Source organism: Bufo gargarizans, chromosome 3 (genome assembly GCF_014858855.1).
Source record: "Bufo gargarizans isolate SCDJY-AF-19 chromosome 3, ASM1485885v1, whole genome shotgun sequence".
Lineage (NCBI taxonomy): Eukaryota > Metazoa > Chordata > Amphibia > Anura > Bufonidae > Bufo > Bufo gargarizans.
The window spans coordinates 451,833,613-451,846,526 of NC_058082.1; the positions used below are offsets into that span (position 1 = coordinate 451,833,613).

Below are 12,914 nucleotides of genomic sequence, written 5' to 3' on the forward strand. Positions count from 1 at the left end.
TTGCGAACAAGAATAGGCATTTCTATAGGGGTCTCGGGCGGGTGTGTTGCGGATCCGCAACACACCACGGCCGTCTGAATGTACCCTTAGCATGCACTCTACCACAAGAGCACCCACGTTCAGAGCACTTTTTGCTTCATGAGGCGAGAATGTGGACCAATGTCACCTCTTACAAGGGCATTATAGGCAACTATACTAATTGGGGTATCTGTCAGCAGATTTGTGCCTATGACACTGGCTGACCTGTTACATGGGCACTTGGCAGCTGAAGGCATCTGTGTTGGTCCCATGTTCATATGTGCCCGCATTACTGAGAAAAATTGTGTTTTAATATATGCAAATGAGCCTCTAGGAGAAACGGGAGCCTTACCATTACACCTAGAAGCTCTGTTCTGTCTGCAACTGCCAGGCACCTCTGCACTTTGACTGACAAGGCCAGGCAGTGCGGCAGTTGCAGGGAGAGCAGAGACTCGAGGTGTAATGGCTACGCCCCCGTTGCTCCTAGAGGCTCATTGGTAGACATTAAAACATCACTGCTGTCAGAAATGCGGGCACATAGGAACAAGGGACCTACAGAGATGCCTTCAGCTGCCAAGTGCGACATTTATACTTGACTGTGGACTGACTGGCGGCAGTGTATACAATAGACCATGGACCGACTGGGGACATTCACACCAGGCTGTGGACCGACATTAGGCCCATGGCTGCCAGCGCTGGCCACCAAGCGGCAGACTGGTGGGTGTTGGAGGAGGGTGGCAGCGGCAAGCAAGGATGCCCCCACAGCTAGGACTGCTGTGAAAAAAAATGAATGGATGGTCTGAGCAGGATTTATGGCCCAGAGCCTCCATCCAGCCCTGAAGACCTCACCTTCAGGGAGATGATGGCAGAGCGGTGTTCACCCTGGAGGCTGCAGGCACCTGTTGGGGTGAACTGAGGGAAGCGTTTCCAAATCTCCCTTTGGATACCATAGAGCTGACTGCAGCTCCAGATAGATGTGGCATTGGCACAGGGCACGTCTCTGTGCCCCATTAACCCCTGCTGGCCGTCTCAGCAGCACTGCGGCGCCTCGGTGGGCGGGCTCGGCGGATTATTAACGTTTAACGCTTGAGCGCTCGAGTCACGTGGTGCGGGCGCAGGGAAGGAAAAAAAACGCTAGAAAACTTCCTGAAGGGCAAATAGGTGAAGAGAAGAGCGGGTGCCCGGGCCGTCATGGAGGCGCACCCCCCTCACAGCAGTTCACCCGCCGGGAGCTGGGCGTTGTCCTGTGCAAATGTACCTGGAGACAGGTGTCTGCTGCTCCTCACGACCTTCACCAGCTGCGGCCTCAGACACAGCATCCTAGTGCCAGCCACTCCCAGGGCCCTCTGCTGGTGCCTACCTTTATGCCATGGGCACAGTAACACTGCACTACAGCATCTTCCTACACGTCTAATGCCGCCCGCCATGCCAGAGGAGCCCGCTGCCACTAGCGGCCTATATTAACCCGTTGCCTCCCAGCCCTGTGGTGTCCTCACGCTATTAACCTATTGTCTGCCGGAGTAGTGTTGCGAGCACCTTGTAGTAGAGGGGGGTCTCTCCCTCTCCCCCCTTCTCTCTCCTCACGGGGAGGGGCAGCGCTCGGCGCCACCGCCGTGTACTCTCTCTGCGGCTGCACAGCGCCTCCCCTCCCCCTACCCCCTTACGATGGCATTGGTCGTGACGAGAGGAGAGCCCGCCTCCCCACACAGGAAGGTAGATATAACAGGAGGTGTGGAGAACACAAGACCTCGCCGGGTCCAAGTTCCTCCCGTGCTCTCACCGGCAGCCATTGTCATTGAAACTCCCCCCTCATTGCTGCCTTACCCTCCCCAGTGCCAGCCGTGCCACCGCCGCCTCGTACCACGCAAGCCTTAAACTGAACCCGGGAGCAGCACAACCTTTTCCTATCGTCTCCAGCATCGGGAGTGTATCTAAGCGCGCGCGTATCTAAGCTAGAGACAGCCGCAAAAAGGAAGAAGAAGAAGAAGCCATGGCCAGAGATAAAAAGAAGGAGAACGATGGCAGCTGGAAGAAATTTATCTGGGACTCCGAGAAGAAGGAGTTCATAGGCAGGACGGGCAGCAGCTGGTGTAAGTATCACTGCGGCGGTGCCCCCCGGGTATGCGGCAAGGTTAGGCGCCCCTAGGGCTGGAGGATGCCGTCATGGCCGCTGGGTAATGCTGTCCCTGTGTCCTCCTCTTCTCTGCCATCACATCCTTGTGCCACTTGTTCTGGGGGTTTCTTTTTGGGGGAAAAGGTCATTTTGAAGGACAGCGATGGAGCCAATCTATAAGAGGAGAGGGAGGGGAAACCCTTGTCATCGTCACCCACTACACCAGCACCAGGGGGGGGGGGGCTCATTGCAGTTGTTGCCTTGCAATGGAAAATACGCAGCAGGCAGATAGTAGAGGGGGAGGGGAAGGGATGAGTGGAAGGACACCAGCTATTGAACCTCTGTGGGGTGCTGCATCGCTCAGGAAGGGGTTAATTCTGCATCAGCGCTCAAGGTTAGTCAAGGTGACAGGTTGGCGGCGCGGGGGATGCCCATTGGTATATGGAGACTGGGCATCTCTGGTGACACAGGAGGGAAGGGAGAAGAAGGGTCAGGAGTAAACAGGTTAATTACCGCCGGTTGCTAGGAGACGACCTTCCCAGGACCTGAGTTAGGCCTTCCAATAGAGCAGCCATTTCTTGGAGCCTCTGCTGCCTATTGATTGCCCGTGACTGGTCTTGGTGAAAGGCGTCGCCACCACCGAGGACTGGATTAACATGCCAGCAGGATGGTGACCGTGGGCATCTTTGGGAATATTATGTTGATGATTATATTGCCGATGAGTTATTATTATTATATTGTTGCTTGTTACAAAAGATGTCTTGTTATAAAGCACAGGGTGACAATGGATGGCTAGTCACGTGATGGATGCGGCAGGGACTAAAAGACCACCACAGGTCCTTCAGTCGTCCTCTTCTTTCTCAAATGTATTTTTTTTACTGGCAAAGCTGTGTACCCATCACTACGGCTCCTGTAGGGGCGGTCACCCAGACTCCTGAATAGCAGGTCTTCCTGGTAATTGGGTGATTGGTACATGACCCTAGAAAAGCTGAGTATATGTTGGCTGTCACCCAGCTGACTAGCAATGTGCCACCCCAGCAGAAGAGGACGACTCAAGGACTTCTTGGAAGGAGCAAACCGGGGTGTCTCCGGGCAGACTGTGGTGGCATACATGTCACACTGATTAATGGCCTCTGCCTATAGGCGGTGACATTGCTGGTGTATTCGCATAACGTAGGATTAGTTTGGCTTCTTGAACGTCTCAGATGGTTGTCCTCAGCTGTCAGGGTGTCAACAAACACGGCCACCATTACAACGTCTCCAGGCGTCCTCATCCAGCTTTCCTGAACGTTGGCGCCTGGAGCATGTGAGGCCTCTAGGAAAGCTGGGTAACGGGCTCTACTAGGAATGTATTGGTGAGGCTATAGACTGGCAGCGATATGTTCCTCACATGCCACACCAGGACCTGATTTTTGAGTTGTTGTATTGGATGTGTGTGTGCTATATGTTTACATAGACAAAGCGTGTAGACGCGGAGCCTGACGCCCGGCCGCAGTGTGTTTGCATAGCAGCAATGTTTTTTTTTTTTTTTTCTTTTTTCTTTTTTCCTCTCTCCTATGGCTGAGCTGTGGAAAAAATTTCTAAATCTCCCTGACGTCACCGACACTTGCTCAATGCTGCCTGGAAACGGCTGTTAACTATGAAGGTGCCTCTTCCTGACGCACAAGCAGAACGTGGCTAGGCCCCACTGGATCCGGGCTTCTGGCTGCACACTGAGCTTTTAATTACCAGAGCTGAGGCCGTCTGCCTCTCAAGTGCCAGATCCACTTGGGGTCACAAATGGACTTGCCCTGGATAACAGGAAGGCGATCTAATCTGGGCCATTGTGTTGACCACTTCTGTGTCCCCTTTATTTCTGTTTTGGATATTAACATAGGATTTATTTGATTTTTATTTTTATATATATATAATTGTTTTCACCGTTTGTTTTTCAGTTAAAATCCTCCTCTTCTATCTGGTTTTCTACGGCTGTCTAGCTGGTATATTTATTGGGACCATCCAAGTGCTTCTGTTGACCCTCAGTGTATATGAACCAAAGTATCAGGATCGCGTCGCACCCCCAGGTAATGTGTTCTTGTAAAGACAAAGGCAGTTTTTTTTTATTTTTTCCCCTTTTTTTATTCCTCCTATAAATGCTCCAGTACTACAGGTTCAGTGCTGGAGGCTGCATCTACATTCACATATTGAGCCCAGTCTGTCAAGTTGTGTAGATGGGGTTTTACATGGGACCATTCTGAACTCGATCCGTTATGATGTTAAATAATCCAGCTCTGCTACATCTGAGGATATGTTATTTTGCATTTCATTTTGAAAGGTTTCCAGCAACCTTTTATGAAGAGTCGGAGGCGTGCTGGGAACGCTGTCCCTCACGTGAAGGTTAAGCAACTGCAGCGCCATATACACCCCCAGTGCAATTTATATCATTTGCAGCATTATCATTAAGTTAGACTGAAATGTTATCCGGCTGTAAATAATAGCAGTTTCTGTTAATCTCTAATGGGATTAGGCAGGGATATTGAGTTACAGTCTCATCTCCATTATACAGCCAGCTAATTCTCAAGCCTCATTCACACGTCGGTGTTCTCCACGGACGGCACGCATCCCCATTAATTTTAATGTGTATTCACACATCAGTGTTTTAGCAAGGTACGTGGGTCCGTGTTTTTTGCACGGATGCATGTTCTATTTTGTCCGTGTTCACTGATCCCTCGCTCCCATTATAGTCTGTGGGTCCATGGAAAACCACGGATACCATCTGTCTTTCACGGATCATTAAGAAGAGATGCTTTGAAAATTATTTTTCAGCTGTTCAGTGAAACACTGACAGCAAAAAAACGGACACCCTGACCATCTGCTCACGGCTTTAGGACACGGATGTGTGAATGAGGCTGTACAGCAATTAGAAGGGATCTGAAAGAATGGTTGTGTGTAGCACAACCTATGCTGAGACTTGTAGTCCTACAGCAGCTAAACAGCTGCCGCCCTTTCATGCCATGCCGTATTTTTCTATGATTTCTATCCATAAGATGAAATGGAGAGGCTTCAGTTTTATGTATGGGGAATAGGATTAGGATTCCCTTCCCTGTGACAGCGGAGGCGATTGTCCCTTCTCACAATAGGCAGCATCACATATGCAAATACTAAATAATTCAGCAGCTGGGCCCGATGGCATGCGTTTCCCTGGACCTTGTAGTGTCTGACTGCAGCCGTTGTCAGATCTGGGATCTCATGATGACAGGAATATGGTGAATTGCCTGGAAACACTGTGTAAGCAGTTACTTGCCTTATCTAAAGTGAGCACACTGCACAACGTGCGGCCTCCATACCCAAAAAGGGAAGTGCATTTCTGCTTTTTTCTGTACACCATGCTGACGCCTGTGTTACATAGGAGGAGTGATCACGGCTACTTCCCCTGTAGAGATGACCTTGACTTTTTGTCGTGGTTAATGATTCATGCTTGGGGTTTTTTATTTTTTGTATTTTCTTTTCTTTTATTTATTTTTTATTTTTTTGTCCCTAGAGGAAAAAGCCTCTACATGGCAAATCCCTCATCCATCCATTTACTTTATCTGGAGATTTATAGATTAGGGCTTTAAGTAGTCCTATGGATTTTAACAACCTGGCATTGGTGGGTATCTGAGCTGGGATCCTTAGTGCTTACAAAAGGGGGACCCACCCCCAGCATCTTTTTGAGTGGAGCATTCATTCAGCTTGAATGGGTCCGCGATCTGCAAAACATAGGACATATCCTCTTGGGTTTGTGCCCCCGCACTGCAATAGAGAGGTCCACGGATGTGCTTCCACAGGCTTCTGATCCATGTCTCTGCTCCACAAAATATAGGACATGTCATATCTTTTGCTGTATTTTTATTTTTTTTTGCAATCGCAGACCCATTCAAATCAATGGATCCGCAACTGCAGCACGGAGTTCACACGGCTGGTGCCCGTGTATCGTGGACCCGCTATTTGCGGTCCACAACACGGGCACAAGGCCCATATGGTCGTGGGAGTGAGCACTTATTTGGAGCATCAGTTATGATCAGCTTGCGTCAGTTTCAGGCCTTCTTCCTCTTGTAAACAAATAAGGCTACCTTCACATCTGCGCTAGACGTGTTCCGGTAGGCAAGCAGAGGATAGTCCGGACACAAACTGCAGACGGGTTCTCCGCTTGTCTGCCAGACATTTAATGGGGCCAGCAGACAGTCCGTTGACATCCGGCAGCGCCGGAGCCGGTTCATTCCAGCAGATGGCACAGCCCGCCAGAATGAAGTGCACAGATGTAAAGCTAGCCTAATTGATCTCTGATGGAACTGATCATAACTGATGCTCAAGAAAACTGATCAGTATTTTTTTTGAAGTGGAAACTGAATCTAACTGATCATAACTGATGGTCAAAATAAAGGATCTGTTTTTGTTTTGGAGTTTTTCTTTTTCTGTTCTGATGGATCAGAAGAACGGAAAGCTAAACGGTGATGTGAACTTGCCCTACGATGCATCTCCTCCATGGATGGTTGTTGGGAATTCCCTATGACCTTCTGCTGACATAGATTGTTCTCAAACAGCCTGTGTCTGAGGTTTAGGCAGACTATAGGCTGCTTCATTGCCTGTATTGCGCAAACAAATTTGCAGGAGATTGGTAAGAAATGATATTTATGTCTTTGCTCTTCTCTCAGTAGATCGCTTCTGCTCATATAGAGTGATCATATGATGGATGGATGCTATATTACTGAGCTGCAGGTTTATCTGATTAAGCAAAATTCAACCTGGTGGACGACTTCAGACAGATCTGGTGCTTTTGTCAGGTCACCAGTTTGGGCTCAGACACCAATAGAAGACTTTTGTTGATTGAGGTGCAACTTGTGGGGGGTAGCTTCCTTGTCCAGCTACAGTTTGCTTATATGCAAAATTCTTGATTTTTGGGGACCTACACCCTTTCTGTTCAGCTGTTCCTGCTTCCCTGTAGTAATGTAAATTAAATTATGGAGGCGCGTAAGGTGCCAAGGGCACAAGCTGAAACAAAGCCAGCAAAAGCAGGTGGTGGTGCTTGAAGTTCTGATATTCTGTACAGGAGGAGAGACGCTGTAGGAACGACAACATTGGGCCTCTTGCACACAAATTATATATATATTTTTTTTTTTTTTTTCGTACCATATACAGAACAGTTTCAATGGATCCACAAAAAAACCTGAAGGTACTCCGTATGCCTTCCATATTTCTGTTCCATTCAAAGATAGAACATGTCCTATTATTGTCCACATAATAGACAGCTGTTCGTTTTTCGCCCCAAAAAAACATTCGCATGGACGTCATCTATTTTTCTTAATTTTTTTATTTTTTTGCGGATCCGGTTTTTGTGGACTGCAAAATACTCAAAAAGCCATAGTCGTTTGCAAGAGGCCTTAGGCCATATGTGCCTGTGTCAGCCACTTCTTCCAGACTGATGGTTGCTCCTCTGACCTGAACAGACTGTATTATTGATATGATACGTCCCATGTTCCTCAAACTGTACTTGGTCATGTGCATGTGGCCTTATGGTCTGTATTAGCCTTTGTTCAGTAGGAATTTGCTTGGGAACATTGGCACAAACACATAATATATACTGCCAACATGGATGCCTTACAACTGTTTAGAGGATCTTTGATTAGTTTCTTGAGACCTACAAGAAAAGAGGAGGGTTGTTCACAGATACATGTATACATACTGTATATAATGTACCTGATGCAACCATCTAAACAGCCAGGCATGTAACGTAATACAAGAAGAGTGCAAACCATCCCACCGTAGATCTCTAAAATACCACCAAATCTAACCAGCTGGAGACTGTAAATGTTACCTAGTCTGGTGAATACAGGTTTTGTGTTCCCATTATGTCAATGTAGTGTTACATACTTGTGTGACAAAAAGAAAAACGCGTTATAGGCGTAAAGAAAACGGAGATCCGGTGAAGGCCTTGAGGAACTGTCATATCAGGTTTTCGAAGGTGTACTTGTTCAAGTGACCATGGGTATTCTAGCACGTTCTGCAGTGTAATTTGGATTAGGGATGTCTATACAACATTGTAGTATGGTCTGAATAGAGTTTCTTTGATATTCCAGGATTGACCCAAGTACCCAGAGCTGTGAAGGCAGAAATGTCCTTTACACTGAATGACCCATCTACATATGAAGACTATGTGGCTAGCATTACTAAGTTATTAAATCAGTATAACTCCAGCCAACAAGGAGACTTGGCGGTTTTTGAAGATTGCGGTGGTGAGTATTAAGAACTCTGATTCCAGTTATAGAATCAATTGTATGATATTAAACTATTGCAGCCAGCCTATCGTCTACATCAGCTTAGATAGAGGTAGCTGGAGGCATTCAGGCTTTTAATAATTCCAAGAAAAGCAAGACTGTTTGGAATGTGAAAGGGACATTCCTGTTTGGGTTACTTATGGCATATCAATAGGATATGCCAGAAATGTTAGTTGAGTGCGGGTTCCACCTCTGGGACCCGCTATTATTTCCAGGAATGAGTGGAGAGCAAGCTGCACATACACAGACCCCTGACGTTCATTGCTATAGCACTTCTGAAAATAGCTGACTGCTGGTTCCGCAATTTTCTTTTTCTTTTTTGGGAAGCCCCATAGTGCTGAATGCAGAGGACCCCGAGCATACACGATGTGCTGTCCATTCACTTTGGGGCCCTGTCATAGAGCTATTAGTGGGTCCCAGAGGTTAACTCATTCCTAACACTTTAATGTATCCTATTGATGTGGCAGAAATGTTCCAGGTGGGACTACCCCTTTAAGCTGTCATATCTGCTACGTAAGGTGGTCACACACCTTACCTAGCTGACGGCTTACTCGGCAGACTCCCCTACGTACATGTATGTTTAATTTGGCCAGATGTGCATATGTTCTTAATGGGGAGAAGGACAAATGGCCACTGCTGGTAAGCTTATCCCGCACAGGAACAAAGGGTCCTCCAGCTTCCATCTCGTATGAATAACCATGTTAAGTATGTATTCTTGCATGAATTCTCAGGCCATTCAGTGCGAGCAGTTAAACTAAGCGAGGTAATGTTTGTATCTCTAGTTCAAACACTTTTCTAATCACATTTCAGATAAACCTAAAGGCTACATTGACCGTGGGTCAATCAGTCCAGATAATGGCGCAAAGAGATCCTGTCAATTTAAGAGGGAATGGCTTGGAAAATGCTCTGGTTTGAATGATACAACCTTTGGCTTTAGCGAAGGCAAGCCCTGTCTGATTGTGAAACTTAACAGGATCGTAGGATTTAAACCAAAGGTAAGAGTCCTACAGGTTAGGCCAGTGTACTGTAGAAACCTTTACTTTTAAGAATGTGACACGGGTAAAAATTCACCAAAACTTTCATTTTGTTGTCACAGCCTACAAATCAAGATGTTCCTGTTGCCGTTGCCAATCTGACTGAAAATATCATTCCTCTCTACTGTACAGGAAGGGTAAGAACCGCTGACATTTCCCTCGTATACTAATACATGCAGATAGTTATCATCGGTATAGCAAAACATGGACTGAAAGTATTCAGACTGACACTGGGTGAACACACCGTCTACAGGCAGATGTTGCCCTGGTCAGATGTAAACTTGTGGCATTAGTGTGTAAAAGCAGTAACAGTTTACTCCTGTAAGGTTTAGCATGGTACAAAGATTTGGATTAAAGGGTTTGCCAGGATTTTATTTTTATTTTTTAACTGATTCTCCATCCTCTGGATAGGTCATCGGTATCTGATACAATAACTGCAACCCCCACCGATCAGCTGCTTTGAGGAGCCACCTGTGCTCCTATGAGTGCCACTGCCTTCTCGCAGCTTACCAAGCAGAGCGCCGTACGTTGTATAGTGACTCTGCTTGGCGTTGCACTCTGCCCTATTCACTTGAATGGGGCTTAGCTGCTCCTAGGCAGCCATGTGACCAATGAACGTGATTTAATTGGTCTAGCAAACAGCTGATCGGCGGGGGACCTAAGTGTCGGACCCCCACCGATCAGATACTGATAAGTAGAAAACCCCTTTAACATCTATTACCTATCCACAGCCTAGGAGATGCATGTATAATTATTGGGATCCCCACTGATCAGAACAATGGGGTCTCTGAACCCCCCCCCCCCCCTGCCCCGTGTGAATGGAGTAGTGCTGCGCATGAGTGTTCCCAACTGACCTCTATGGGACTACAGAGTTCAGCACTTGGCTATCTCTTGCAGTTGCATAGAAGTGTTGGTCACGCATGCAGAACACTTGTATTATTAACCCTTTCAAAACAGTGATTTTTATAATTTTTTCTTTTATCTAATTTATTGTGAGAGAAGAAGTAATATAGTAACATGGTATATAAGGCTGAACTGTCCATCCAGTTCGGCCTGTTATCCTGCATGTTGATCCAGAGGAAGGCAAAAAAAAAAACCTGTGAGGTAGAAGCCGATATTTTTTCTCCCCCCCACTTAAGGTTGAAAAAAAATTCCTTCCTGACTCCAATCAGGCAATCAGAATAACTCCCTGGATCAACGACCCCTCTCTAGTGGCTATAGCCTGTAATCTAGAAGCAACTAAAAAAAAAAAAAAAAAAAATGCAAATCTGCCATTTTAGATATTGCGGATGTGCTAGCGGCCATCTAGCAACCCATGTCCTCAGCTCTATACACAATCCCGGTGACAGGTTCCCTTTAAAAAAATAAATAAAAATCTTCATAAATTAACATTGCTCCTGCCACTTTTTTAAGAGGGTGTGGTTAGCAGTGTTAAAAAATAAATAAAAAAAAGTTTTTTTTATTTTTTTTTGTGCAAATGGAAAGAGAAATGCCCTCCTTTTTATACATCAGAATCACCACTAGGATGGGTGATACAATGCAGCAATTTCATTCAATGTGATGATGCAATTTTATTTACAGAGACCCGAGGATACAGACAACATTTTTGACATTCAGTATTACGGCATGGGCGGATACCCTGGATTCCCCTTGAACTACTATCCTTACTATGGAAAGCTGCTACAACCCAAGTATCTACAACCCCTTATTGCTGTGCAATTGACAAACATTAGCCTGGACACGGAAGTTCGTATCGAGTGCAGGGCATACGGCGAAAACCTACTGCTGAGCGAGAAAGACCGTTTTCGGGGACGCTTCGATATAAAGGTTGACATTAAAAAAAGCTGATCGTAGGCGCTGACTGTAATACCATAATCTAAAATTTAAAAAGAAAAAAAACTTTTAGTCTTGAACAAACTGTCATGTATGGGACCTTCACTAAATATATATGCTTTACACTAGCTTTCTGCATTTACTAGGGTTAGAATGTAAAATCAAGGTGTAGCAATAGCAACAAGTATTTATTTTACTGTAAATGAGAGAAACTAATAAATGACTTGAACCTTGGGAGATGCCCGTTATGCTGTAAAATATGATTCCATAATCAAAATGTAGTGAGCAATGTTTTTGGCCCCAGAATGTTGCTACATTGTGTATTTTATCTTATTTGTGTGTATTATACAGTAGCAGATGTGCAGACGCTACACTTTCCGCCAAGCCATGTGTTTTTTTTTTTTTTTTTTTTTTTTTGTGAGCAAGCTTTTAGTCCAAGGTGTAAATACTCTGTATTGGGAATAAAACTGGCATGGTAGTGGGATGGCCAACCATTGAGAATATTTCATAGCACTCCATAAAGCCTTTCATGTGTCATTGATTTAGATTTCTTTGTAAGAGGGGGATGTTTTTTGTTTTTTTGTTTGTTTTCTTTCTCTCTTTAGCTTCACTTTACACAACAGGTGATGGGTTGTGCTGTGCTTTGTATTTAATGCTTTTTTTTTTTTTAAGCCCTCCCCCTTATTTCTTATGTATGTTTATGAAGGTGTGTTGAAGCCTGGGTCTGACTGTCAATTTTGCCAGGAATAGGGCTAATTGTTTTGCATTATATATATATATTTTTTTTTTTTAATTTTTTTTCAGGAAGCATCACATTTTGGTGCTGTTTCTTTACAAATGTTTTAACCATTTTCATGGTGGAAGAATTTTATATTTATGCAGTTGTACAATTTTTATTTTTCTTCAAGAAAAAGTAATGTATGAAATAAACCAAAGTCACGTGTTGAAAAATAAAGATTTATTTTAAAAGAAGTTTAAAAAAAAATGCAACGCAGTATCCCATAGGATGTATTACATGTCTACTGTGCGCACATTTGTTGGAACATATGTAATATTTGCAAGGAGTACAGTGCTCTTTCAGTCAAAACATCAGACAATAAAGTAAATAACCCAATTCCTGCTTCTGTCTTTCTTTTGGTGGCACTTCAGCTGTCGAGAATCTTGAAGAAATATTGCACCTAAAAAAAAAATCTACAATTAGTACTGCAGCTCCTCCAACTGTGAGGTGGACACCAGGTTTCCAGACCTCGCCCGATGATAAGTTGTTGCTGACACATCCACGTTTGTCATTTAAGACAAAAAGTAAAACTGCACAGCATACATTGAATTCAATGGACTAACATAACAAACACATCCAGCTAATAGATATGGTCCTGAGAAGACCATCATCTGTGATTTAGATACACTTAAAGGGCATCTGTCAGCAGATTTGTACCTATGACACTGGCTGACCTGTTGTGTGTGTGTGTGTGTGTACTTGGCAGCTGTGTTAGTCCCATGTTCATATGTGCCCACCTTGCTGAGATAAATGAAGTTTTAATATATCTAAATGAGCCTCTAGGAGCAACGGGGGTGTTACTGTTACACCTAGAGGCTCCACTGTCTCTGCACCTGAGGCTCACG

At 45.1% G+C, this 12,914-nt stretch overlaps 2 protein-coding genes across 2 annotated transcripts in view; one reads left to right on the top strand and one right to left on the bottom strand.

Annotated features, from left to right (window-relative positions):
• The first annotated feature begins 1,753 nt into the window (after positions 1 to 1,753).
• ATP1B1 (ATPase Na+/K+ transporting subunit beta 1) lies at positions 1,754 to 12,405 on the top strand. Its single transcript, XM_044283563.1, has 6 exons — positions 1,754 to 2,108; positions 4,066 to 4,194; positions 8,227 to 8,382; positions 9,235 to 9,419; positions 9,521 to 9,595; positions 11,040 to 12,405. Exons 1-6 carry the CDS (start codon positions 2,009 to 2,011, stop codon positions 11,304 to 11,306), a joined length of 912 nt encoding a protein of 303 aa, XP_044139498.1. The 5' UTR covers positions 1,754 to 2,008; the 3' UTR covers positions 11,307 to 12,405.
• The window catches only part of NME7 (NME/NM23 family member 7), a 75,220-nt gene continuing 74,214 nt past the window's right edge, over positions 11,909 to 12,914 (bottom strand). Inside the window, exon 7 of the mRNA XM_044283564.1 lies at positions 11,909 to 12,469. Coding sequence (XP_044139499.1) covers positions 12,437 to 12,469 — 33 coding nt within the window. The 3' untranslated portion in view covers positions 11,909 to 12,436. The remainder of the gene's footprint in view (positions 12,470 to 12,914) is intronic.

Bases quoted from the DNA above. Each gene is read 5' to 3' on its own strand.
- ATP1B1 (XM_044283563.1), top strand. From the start codon at position 2,009: ATGGCCAGAGATAAAAAGAAGGAGAACGATGGCAGCTGGAAGAAATTT. The intron at 2,109-4,065 runs GTAAGTATCACT...TTTGTTTTTCAG, and splicing joins CAGGACGGGCAGCAGCTGGT to TTAAAATCCTCCTCTTCTAT. The intron at 8,383-9,234 runs GTGAGTATTAAG...ATCACATTTCAG, and splicing joins GGTTTTTGAAGATTGCGGTG to ATAAACCTAAAGGCTACATT.